General features: G+C 44.2%; 1 protein-coding gene across 1 annotated transcript in view; it reads right to left on the bottom strand.

Annotated features, from left to right (window-relative positions):
- nsd1b (nuclear receptor binding SET domain protein 1b) overlaps positions 1 to 6,656 on the bottom strand; it is a gene marked incomplete at both ends in the record, with an annotated part of 36,895 nt that extends 30,239 nt beyond the window's left edge. Inside the window, 4 exons of the mRNA XM_080549436.1 lie at positions 494 to 666; positions 3,346 to 3,487; positions 5,513 to 5,572; positions 6,018 to 6,656. Of these exons, the coding sequence (XP_080405562.1) occupies positions 494 to 666; positions 3,346 to 3,487; positions 5,513 to 5,572; positions 6,018 to 6,656 (1,014 nt within the window). The remainder of the gene's footprint in view (positions 1 to 493; positions 667 to 3,345; positions 3,488 to 5,512; positions 5,573 to 6,017) is intronic.
- Positions 6,657 to 12,811: the final 6,155 nt, after the last annotated feature.

Genomic DNA, 12,811 nt, shown 5'->3' with positions numbered 1-12,811 from the left:
TGTGTGTTGTTACATAGGGAACGACCGTCATTTAAAAGAACCGACAGTCAACATACAACACTACACAGCTGTGCCGCATGCTTGATGTGTATCTGTCTGTAATCAGTGCTGCCCTAAGCAGGACTCCCCTGAAAAAGAGTCCTTGGTCACCCTTGTATACATTTATTTTATTTTTTACTACTGTAACCCTAAAGATAGTAATGTGATTTGTCCGCATGCTCTCCAAACACAGCCCCTCTGCCACAGGTGTCTGTGTTTTCCTCTCACTCATTCATTCATCTGTCACTCCCCCCGTGCACTTCCTCAAACTCTCAAGATTATGACTTCTACAGTGATCCGATTGGCTTAGAGCACATCATAAAAAAGTATTTTCTCAAAAATACAAAATAATGAAGTCACTAACAAAAGAAAATACACTCCTTTGGTTTCTGTTTACATACACATTTTTTAGATCTCTACACTATTAATAATAATATCTCATTGATATAGTTACAATGTATTTGTAGTCCTGGTTCCTCTGCTTCCCCCTCCTCCTCAGCAGGGGAAGCTGTTCGAACTCGTAGCCTCCGTGGAAGGTGTGTGTGGCGCGTCCCTCCACCCAGGCCAGCTCCGCCGGCTCCCCGAACGTCCTGACGTAGAACAGCCTGACAGGCCGGTCGCTGGGGTCTGGAACCACAGCACAACGTCAACCACAACCACAACCGTCTCACTGACCCAGGGCCGGTCCTAGGCATAGGCGAACTAGGCGGTCGCCTAGGGCGCCAAATGCCTGGGGGGCGCCAAATGCCATGTTTTTTTTACATTTAAAGAATTTTGTCTCTATGAATTTCATGTCTCTATGAAAATATGTCTCAGCCTACTGTCTATTTTTGTCTTGAAACCATTGTTGTCCATAGTTTTACGGTTGAATGTGTGGGTGGTGATGCGGCAGTACTGGTGGCTTAATGTGGTGGTGGTGGTGGCGCCCCTAAAATTTGGGGGGAGTGGGGGGGGCATCAAATCATACTCTTGCCTAGGGCATCTAAATGCCTAGGGCATCTAAATGCCTAGGGCCGGCCCTGCACTGACCATACAGTTACAGTTGTGTTGTGTGTAGATCATGCTGTACGTAGCCCATCCCTGTGTATCATAGCCCACAGCCTGTATTTCTGTATACTTCACTATATATGACATATTTATCATATACTGTATGTATCATATGTATCATAGCCTGTACAATTGCACATTGTATATAATCAAAATGTATATATACCACTGCACATATACATCCAGTCACCATTGTATGACATTATATGACATTGCACATCATGCTACCATTTGCACTTTACTGTAAATACTGCTGTAAATACTGCTACTATCACTGCAATAGAATTGCTATTTGTTGCACTTCTGGTTAGACACACAATCATTTTTTTTGCATTGTCTTGTACTAGTATGTAAGTGAATCTAATCTAATCTAAACTCACTCTTTATGTCGAATGAATTTCACAGTGCCTCAAGATATAACCAATAAATAAAATAGTGTTTAGAAAAGACAGACAGAAAGACAAAACAACAACATGGCCACCTGACGTTTTGATAAATGAATTCACGGAGTTGAATTTCAATTCATTCAATAATTGATTAGAAAAACACAGATTGCATTTCAATTCACTTGAGACTGGTTAGTACTAGTTGACCTCCACACACCTTCTGATCACCAGTCCAACTCACAACCCCAGGCCACCACTACCCCTGAGCTCCACCCAGCCCAGCCCTATAATCATAATCATAATAATAATAATAATAATAATAATAATAATAATAATAATAATAATAATAATAATCATAATAATAATCATAATAATAACAATTCATTGTATTTATATAGCGCTTTTCCGAGGCTCAAAGACGCTGACAATATGTGAATAACAGAAAACACAGAAACAACAAGCAACCGATAACATGAGCACATAGAACACAGAGTTAACGAACGGGGAACACAGTAAGGGTTAGGGGAGATGGTTAGTGGTAGGGGAGGTTGTATGCATGGGAGAACAGGGGGCTATTCCACGAAGCTCGATAAAGTTCTAAGCCTCGATAAAGTTCTAAGCCTCGATAATGTTAGCTTGCGTTCGGTTCCATCAATGTGGCTCAAATAATTTGCTGCTTGGTTGAGCTCCTTCTGAGTCAGATATAATTAGCCTGGTCGCGACCAGGCTAAAACACTGGCTATAGTAAGACGCGCGTCAAAAAAGGCTCACAGGCGGAAACTAAACCCCGAACGACAGTTCCTCATGTGTCTTTTAGGAAATATTAGTTCCCACTTCACACAAGATAGATAGATAGATAGTTTGACTGTGTGATAGATAGATAATTTGATAATTTGAAAGTGTGATCGATCGATAGATAGTTTGATTGTGTGATAGATAACTAGATATTTTGAAAGTGTGATAGATAGATAGATCGATGGATACATAAATTAAAAAGTATAAAAAATAAAATAAAATGAATAGGTATGTCTATCAACTTGCATTGCTGTTATCACAGCGGTCTGGTTGGCGCAGTGGTTAAGGCAGCCAGTTGGAGTTCCGAAGGTTGCGAGTTCGAGACTTGACTAAGTGATTATTATTTATTTTTTTACATTTAACCGAAGATTTCATGCAAAGGCTTCAAACACCATTGTAATCGTGTCAGTTCTTGTAAATTAGCCTGCACCATAATTGTATAGCCTACATACTTTTATAGATGAGATTTTAGATTAGATTCAGACAACGAAATGCAGTAAAAAGTGTGTCCGAAGAGGGATTCGAACCACGTCTAAAAATTATGAATAAATCCTATGGCAGCGGTGGATACCACTAGGCCATTGGATACCACTATATCACCACAGTAGTAATATTCATTTATTAAAATATGAACATATAACAATAACTGGGGCTAGTATGACCTACACATTTAATCGGTCAGCAATTTCTTGCCAAACCATTTCCCTCGCCTTGTTAATTGCGGCAGTATTGCACTATTTTACATCTTATTTTTCCGTCTTCATAAAGATCAATAATTCGGGAATGCTGCGCAAATGTAGTACCCCTGCAGAGTGGAGTATCTTCATTTCGACAGATCGACTCGTCGGGGCTCTTTTTGTCTGCGTGCACGTGCCCATATCGAAGATTTGTAAGCCTGTCTTCTGTGAACACTCATCACACAAGCCTGATCCTCGTTCGAGGAATCACCTGAGGCTTGAATTCCAATCCCGAGTTGCCTGATCGCCTGATTTCTTTCAATCGCCGATATACTAAGCCACCTTTAGTGGAATGGCCCCCAGGTAGTTTTTGAGGTGGGATGCCCTAGCTAGTCCCCTACCTTTCATCCTGTGGTAGGTTCCCTTCACCGGGTCAACGGTGACCTCACACGGCCACCAGGGTCTGCGGTTGAACTTGGCCCAGATGACCTCTCCCTCCACGAACTTCACAGGCGGAAGGTGTTTCTTGTTAGGGCTGCTCACCTGTTCACAAAACATTGGACATTCATTCAAGACATGTTTTCGAAGGTTTTACATTTCTGTTTACAGATTTTCTTGTTGTTTTGTGATGCTCACCAAACACTGAGGCCGTGAGCATTTTACGACTTTTATTTTGTTCTTATTTCTTTTCTTTTTTGGGGTCATTTTCTGTTATGTATGTTGATGTTTTTCTCCTTTGTTATATGTTCTGCTATGTTACGTTGATGTCTTTCTTCTTTGTTAAATGTTTTTATAATGATTTCTTGTTATATGTTCTGTGTGGACCCCAGGAAGAGTAGCTGATGCTTTGCATCAGTTAATGAGGATCCTAATAAATCAAATCAAATCAAAACAAACAAAACAAACATCCCCCCCTAATGTCTTCATGGGCCCAAATGAACTATACATCTGTTGTCATTATGTTCTATCTGAACAGACACATGGTGATCTGTAGACGCAAAATGGGATCCTTAGTAAGGACGACCTTACTATAAACTCACCTTACGATAAAAACACTTAACCTTAACTGTAAGATAAAGATAAACTTAACTGTTTTAACCTTAACTGTAAGATAAACTTAACTGTTTTAACCATAACTGTTTTAACCTTAACTGTTTTAACCTTAACTGTTTTAACCATAACTGTTTTAACCATAACTGTTTTAACCTTAACTGTTTTAACCTCATCTCAACCTCAAATTCAACAAGGTGACGTCAGAGTCCCAAGCATCCCACTTAGCATTTACCCATGATGTTCTGTGACCTCACTTGACCTCTCTGGGTCATTAAATCTGACTCATCTTATTATCCTCACTGAAACTTCACTAACAATCAAAACACAGAGATGCTTTGAAAAAAACAACTTGTAACCTGTACTAGCAACGAAAGGAACCATTGTAACCAGAAAGTGTGTTGACACTTTAAATAATTACACATGAAGTGGAAAGGGAGGCAACCGAAGAACTAGGATCCAGCCAGACCGGCTAAAACAATACTGGCCATTTGGGTGCCCCTAAGCATAACTGCCCAAGAACATTTTCAGCAACGGAATTAAATTTCCCGAAAGAAATCGCCGGAGGGTGGGGAGGGGGGGGTGTGCTAGCGCTAAATGGACAGAGCTAGCACTAATGGTGGGGAGGGGGGGGGGGTGCTAGCGCTAAATGGACAGAGCTAGCACTAATGGTGCGGAGGGGGGGGGGGTGTGCTAGAGCTAAATGGACAGAGCTAGCACTAATGGTGGGGAGGAGGGGGTGTGCTAGCGCTAAATGGACAGAGCTAGCACTAATGGTGGTCTAATAATGCTCTAATGGTGCCTACTGTAGTTGTGCTTCATCTTAAATTTAAATAACTCATCGTTATGATTATTATGGTGGTCATTAGGCTGTTTTGGTGCCCTACGCACAGCGTGTGATCGTGAGCTTAGAACTATAAGGTTCTATCTCCGTTTTAGGGTAGTTCAGAGATATTGAGCGTCAAAGTTTTTACATTCCATTATGTTTTGTGAGATGGAACCTTTGTATTTTATGAATTACTCATTCAAAATGTTCAACATTTTAAAAAAATAACACCACACAGGCATTAATAAACACCTAATGGATCAGATTATGTAGAAAACTCAATTTTGACAAAAATGGAGATAGAACCTTATAATTGATAATATGGCCTGAGACACAGTACACGTAGAAGAGAGAGTCAGTACCAGAGCTAGAGATATACATAAATATACATACATTATCATACATAGTGTAACACAGGGGGAGGCTGGTGGAGGTAGAAATGGGAGGACAGGCTCATTGTAACGCATGGAATGGAATGTGTGTGTTTGATACCGTTACTTATTCCATCCTATACATTACGATGAGCGTGTCCTCCGATCATTTCTGCCTCCGCCAGCCTCCCCTGCTGTGAGACTGTGACATAACAACACATTGTGTATATCCCTGGCTCTGGGTTCATCATTAGTAGAAACTTGCCACTGGATGTCCAGGGGGGCTGTTCCCAAGAGAGACAGGAGGCTCCTCGCTGTCACTTTCCCAGTCCTTCTCGAACCCATCTCCATCATCTCCGTCTCCATCTCCACCCCCATGTCCTGTAGACGCAGAGACGCCGGGGCACTGACAGCCTTTACTGAAAGACAGTCTTAACCCTGCTCCAGGCCTTAGCCCAGAACGTAGCCCCGTGTCTGACCTTAGCCCTGCTCCGGGCCTTAGCCCAGACCTTAGCCCTGTGTCTGGGCTCACCCCTGGGTCCGGTCTTAGCCCTGGGTCCGGCCGTAGCCCTGGTTCCGGCCTTAGCCCTGGGTCCGGCCGTAGCCCTGGTTCCGGCCTTAGCCCTGGGTCCGGCCGTAGCCCTGGCATTATCCCTGGGACTGGGACTGGGACCGGCTTGGCCTTGAGGTTTAAAATCCCGGTACCAGAACCAGGTTCTACTGGCTTTCCCATCGTTCTGTCTCTCTGTCTCTCTGTCAGCAGGGGTGAAGCCGTGGTGGACTCCTCTTTGTCCTCTTCCTCCTCCTCCACCTCCTCCTCCTCTTCATCGTCGTCGTCGTCATCCTCGAACAGAGTGGACTCGAAGTGCAGCAGGCCGTTGTCGAAGGGGCTGTTGCTGTCCAGGGAGAACGCCGGGCTGGGCGGGTCTGAGAAGCAGCAGCCTTCCGGCGTCTTCTTCTCTGACCTGGGATCTGGCCGACTGGTGTCTGTGTCTCTGCTGTGTCCGTCCCTGCCGTCCCTGCCGTCTCTACCGCCCGGCTGGACCGCTGTGTAGGACGAGGAATCCCCGATCCTATTCCCGTTCCCAGAGTCAGTTGTTTTCCCAGCGGCGGTGTTCCGGGGGTGTTGGTAATCCCCGGTGCCCTGGGAAGGCCTCTTCCGCTGGGGCAAGGCGGCCTGCAGGTCCGGCTGGCTCACCATGGTGGTCAGGTGCTGGAGCCTCCGGAGGGGGCTGTAGGTGGGGGGGGGCGTGTCCTTACAGGGGAACCCGAAGGTGGGCGGAGCTTTGAGGGCGGGGGCGGTAGACAGGTGCATGGCCCACGGTCGGTCTAGTCTAGCCGTGGGGTCATGGTGCGTTGAGGGGGGGTCGCTGGGGTCGGCAGAGACAGAGGTCAACGGTGTGGGGGCAGAGGTCAAGGAACAGTGCTCAGCATCTCTGACGGGAGGTGGGTGGGACCTTCTCATTCTGGCACGGCTCCATCCTTTAAACATTAAAAAAGAAGAAAAAAATGGAAAGGAATGATGAATTATGCAAAAACAGCCTTTTGATCACATTTTGTAAAAAAAAAAAAAAAAAAGAGAGAAAAAAAGAGAAAAAATAAAAAGATGAACGGTCTTTTGCATGTGACGCTATAATAACAGTATTCTATTGATATAAAAACAAATGTGAGATTTAAAAGTTGTGTATTTGGAAGTTACACAAAATAATGATGTTCTGATTAAGGGGGAGAGACTTGCAAGATTTTCCACCAAAATAAATGTGTCTACCCTATAAAAAGAGACAAATGGTTATCTGTCCTGCACCTAAGGATAGCCTGGGATAGGTGACATAGGTAGACGCGTCATGTCATTGCTCGCTACATCGATTGCTTGCTACAAAATGAGATCAGTGGAGCTATAATGACACGCACGTCCCGCACGGCGACAACGAAAGGGTTAAGTTGCTCTCCAAAGCTCGGGGTGGAAATCGCGAATCCCCATGTATTAAAATGGACAGCTCAGAACAGCGCCAGTACATCCACTATGTGTGCCACCCCACGGCTCACACGAGGAGGCGAGACTGTAAAAGCGATCATACAGTATCGACACACAAGTTCCTCTCTCACACACACACACACACACACACACACACACACACACACACACACACACACACACACACACAGACTTCAATGTCCACTGTACACACACACACACACACACACACACACACACACACACACACACACACACACACGAGAGGGTTTTGAACACATAAAAACGCGGATGACAATAACGCGCCGCAAGAATCTTACCATTCAGATGTCGGCCGTCGCGAAAACAAGTGACAGCCGTGTCATTTCGGTCTCTCAATGTGCTTTTTTCCAATTTTGTGAAAGCGGATGAGGGAGACACCGCCGCCGCAGCGCGACTAGGCCAGGATCCTGTCCACAGACTCTCTCTCTACTTGCGCTAGTTGTTACTCCCCCAGTGGCCTTTCACATATAAACACATGCAGTTTGCATTTCGCTTTCTTACTGACAGAGGCATCCCCTTCACACCGTCATATTATACTATGCTAGAAGTTTATCAATCCTTATATGAAGTCACCTTCATATTGCATAGTGCATTATTCTAAGACTTGTCTATTTCCTATAGCTATCGACCTGCCCCCTCGCAAACCCCCGTCTGTCTCTGTGAGCAGCAGCGACCAATCGCACCGGTGCTTCCCAGCCCCCAGACAGTGTGAAGTATTACACAGTGTCAACTCAAGTACCCACACCACCACGAATCCTAAAGATAAAAATGATCAATAGTGTCTAATGTAAAAAATATGGCCCGGCCCCCCCTCTTAATTATTCCCTTCATTAACCATTAACTGTCACAATGCATTATCACCCATGACATGCAAAGCCATCTGCCCCCCAACCTGTGTCATCAATGACATCAAACACACACCCCTCTCTCTTGGATTAGGCGATTCGTGCGATTTAAGATAATAAATGACTGGATCGAAATGTCTAAATGGATGTGCGCTCGGATTATGTACCCGGAAAACAGACGGGTTCCTTCCCTTGCAGAGCCACCCCCGGGTCCTACAAAATGGAGTCTGCCCTGCAAAAAAACAGGCCACAAAGTGTTAAAATATGCTCGATATTAAAGTTCACATTAAAGCGCACTAACACTAACCCACTGACCTATAATTACGCGGACGGTTTCCAACACAATGCATGTACGTTTTCAGCCCCCCACTGAACGACTTCATCGTTACCCACCCCCACACACACACAGCAAGAAAAACCTTTCCAACAAGAATGATATTCTGTGGTGTGTAACTGTGTATATCATATGACAGACAGGGTACAAAGGGAACATCTGCGACGGGCAAATGTAAGTGAGGTTCAAAGAGGAAAGGGTCCCACTGTGGTTATTTCAACACATTGCATGTTTAATATCACCTCCAAGCTCCAACACACTGCATGCAAAAGAGTTGAAACTGCGTATTGACTTGTTTTTATGGGGAATGCATTGGAAATGGTCTTTAACACACACAGAGTCAGAGCATTCAAAATGGAAGTGAGAAAGCAACGTTGAAAGCAGACGGGACCCGTCTGCTTTCAACGTTGCTTTCTCACTTCCATTGTGTGAAACAGTGTTGCCAGCCGCTAAAAGCAGCCATCTCTGCCCATGTGACAATGCGATCAACAGAATGACATCTCTGATCATGTGTTGATGAATTATTCGGAGAAAACTCCAGAATAAACGAACGATGTGACATTAGACGAGGGGTCCGGAGGGCTGGGTGGGGGGGGGGCGTCCCACGTCCCAGGTAAATACAACCCACCCACAAGCAACCATCCAAATGTGCAATTTGCAAAACGTTGTTTTTTAATCACCCATGTCAGTTCCAACTCATTTTTCAAAGACGATCATGTAATGTGACAGGCATGTCTTGACACTCCACGGGAGCAATATTACTATTAGACGTGTCTCAGAGTCAGACGTCTTGACAAGTTGACAAATGTGTCTTAAGATGTCTCGACTGAGACAAGGTGATGGCTGTGGGTATGTATGTATGCGATAGTTTATTTATGCGACAGAAGACAGGCTGGAGGCGACGGAAGATGTGTGCCACTTTCCGTGGATCTCAGTCCACGGCGCCGAGGCAAAGCTGTGTGTGTGAGGGCTGGAGGGAGAGAGAGGAGTGGGCCTGCAAACAGACAGACGCAGGCGCAGATTCCCGAACAGCGCCCCGGCCGATCAACACTCGCGTAATGCGTCAACAAGCTTCCATTTGTTATTCAACAGTAGCTTCACGGTACCAAAATCGTGACATTAGAATTATAAGGTTCCATCTCCATTTTTGGAAAATCTCAAAATTGAGTTCTTTACATAATCTGATCCATTAGGTGTTTATTAATGCCTGTGTGGTGTTATTTTCAAAATGTTGACATTTTTGAGTTAGTAATTCATAAAACACAAAGGTTCCGTCTCATAGAACATAATGGAATGTAAAAACTTTGACGCTCAATATCTCTGAACTACCCGAAACGGAGATAGAACCTTATCATTCTAAACGGAGATAGAACCTTATCATTCTAAGCTCACGAAATGACGACTGAAATACTGTTAACTCTCCATATTGATTATTGTAGGCTACCCCCCCCCCCCCCCTATGCGACGATGTTAGAATAGCCTCATCTATTATTACATCATCGAAGACAAGTAATCGTGGATCCATGACTGTCAGTGCGGGTTTTTGTGTGCAATGTCGCCATTGACCAGAACTGGATAAGAGATCATTATGAGACAACGTGAGTTGCCTTTGCTTTGCTCTGACCACTGCTGCACCCCCCCGGCCCCAATTCCCCCTCCCCTCCCCCTACACACACTCACTCACACACACCCACACACACACTCTTACCTGCATGTCACTCCTCGTTTGGTGGGCTACACCTGTGCTCAAAGACAGATCTGTCTCCTAGCCTTTTTCTCAAACTGGTGAGTCTCCACTATTCACCAGTGAGTGACAATTTTGGACTCGTAAAAGTATTGTACCAGAAAATGTTCCATTACTATCTATTATTTCCATCACTTTTCTGCACAGAATTGACTAATGACTGACTAATCTAGTCATCTAAAATCCAACCATACATGAATAAACAGTCATTTAGCTCAACATCACCTTCAGTTTCATTAATGCGTGGATGACATATAAATATGCCCTTTCTGTGTCTACATTCACATTTGTTCCAAGAAAAGGTACCACGGATAATTTGGCGGTGGGCCAATACCGACATGACTGTTAATAATAATAATAATAATAATAATAATAATAATAATAATAATAATGTATAGGTTATTGATCCCCGTGGAGAAATTATCTTTTTGCACACACACCCCGCCCTGAGACAGCACACACACACACACACACACACACACACACACACACACACACACACACACACACAGCACAACACAACACAATACGTTCTTAGGGAGATCTCTGGCCTCTATTGCACAAGGTCAGCCCCCAACAGGTGCCCCTGGAGCAGTTAGGGGTTAAGTGCCTTGCTCAAAGGCACAACGGCAGTCATGGTAGGATACCTGAAATATGAAGCCAGCAACCCTCCAGTCACCAGCTCACATCCGATCTACGACCTTCCGATTGCAGGACGGCCTCTCTAACCTCTAACCTCTAACCTCTAGGCTACCTGCCACCTACACCCCTGCTCCTTGCTTGGTACCCAAAGGAAACTGTAGATGCTAAGTGGGATGCTTGGGACGACCCTACCCTAAACCCTAACCCTAACCCTAACCCTAACCATAGCAATAACCATTACCTAACCCTAACCCTAACAATAACCTTTACCTAACCCTAAACCTTAATCCTTAATCCTTAATCCTTAATCCTCACCTTCAATTAACTAAATCTCTAATTCAATGTGGTGATGTCAGAGTCAAAGGTGTGGTGCTTTCTATTCCTGTCCTGTTCAGAGTCTCGTAGCCAAACAGCTCCTTCTACCCCTGTCTACCTCCCTCAACCTCCCTCTACCTCCCTCTACCTCCCTCAACCTCCCTCTACCTCCCTCTATCCCCGTCCTCTAGAAACCCAGTGGCACAGCGGATGGACTCATTCAGATGGGAGAAGGAAGAGGACTGGCCACTAACTAAGTGTTGTCATTACATGTTAACTATGTGTGGGTGTGGTGTGTGTGTGTGTGTGTGTGTGTGCGTGTGTGGGTGTGTAACATTTTTTAAGATGAAATGAATCTCAGTATGCACTGCCTTGCTGTGTTGTGTTAGCATGGATGGAGCAGTGAGCCTATGGCCTGGGTGTACTCACAGCAGGTGGCCACGCTATCGCCAACAGGGGCTGTTGTTCCTGTGGAAGGCAGAGGGAGAGAGAGAGAGAGAGAAGGAGGGAGGGGAGGAGGGAGGGAGGGGAGGGAGTTTTTTTTTCTTTTCCCGCGGTCCCTGGGGCAGGAACTAGGCCGCCTACTGGCACACCATGCCTCTCCCCGCCCACCTGCTGCATTATGCATGAGATACAGGAGCTGATTGGCTCAGGGAGGCGAAGCTCGGAACACTGACTGAGTAGTTTAGGAACACCAAGGGAAATAGGTAGAGTATTCCTGACTGAACATAATGTTATGGCCTTTAGACTCAAGGCTCTCTCCTGGTTTACCCTAATGTTGCTCTAGGTTAGCAGTTCATCCACTTGATTGACTCATCATGATAAAGTACCCTAATTCTCTAAAGAAAATACCAACATTTACCAGGGGAGGCTGGTGGAGGTAGTTTGGTACCATTCCTCATTCCGTTCTATGCATTACAATGAGCCTGTAATAACAATGTAGTAAGTAAGTATTCATGTAATAGTATTGCCAAATAACAAAATGTCTCCTACACCTCAAACTAATAAAAAATAAGCATCTACATACTGTATATGTATGTTATGAAACTCATTATTGTGTCAACATAATCACTTTAATGGTGAAAAAAGAAAAAGTGCCAAAGCAATGTTTGATATCCCAGACAGGTATTCAAACTTCAAGGGGATAGTTCACCCAGATGACACAATCACGTTTGGTTCATTACCTTGAAAGGAGACTAGAAACAAATGCACACTTTGATTCTCTTCATCAAACCAATGGAAGTCAATGTACCCTAAATTAGCATGTTTGAAATGTCACACCCGAATAATCTCATAATAATAATAATAACAACAATAACAACAATAATAACAATAATAACAATAACAACAATAATAATAACAATGACAATAATAACAATATCAATAACAACAATAATAATAATAATAATAACAATAATAATCATAATGATAATCATCTCAGTCATTCAAATAGGTCCATGACATTGGCTTTCATTGGCTTCTGGTTAGAAATGAGTGAATGAGCAGTTAGTGACAGTGCCTAGATAAACAGAAGCGAAGTCTGTCATTGTCCATAGATAGTCTGTCATTTTCCATGTCAGGAACCAAATATGATTTTATAATTTGGGTGAAATATCCCTTTAACAGATGAGGCCTTCACAAGCTTAGACTCCAGCCAGTTAGGCCCCAGGAACAGATGACATCATCACTGCTCCATCTAGTGGTCAGATAGATTGGCATGCTT

The sequence above is a fragment of the Nansenia antarctica genome (assembly GCF_963989245.1).
Source record: "Nansenia antarctica genome assembly, chromosome: 20".
NCBI classification, from domain to species: Eukaryota; Metazoa; Chordata; class Actinopteri; order Argentiniformes; family Microstomatidae; genus Nansenia; species Nansenia antarctica.
This window is presented reverse-complemented; position numbering and strand designations above follow the sequence as displayed.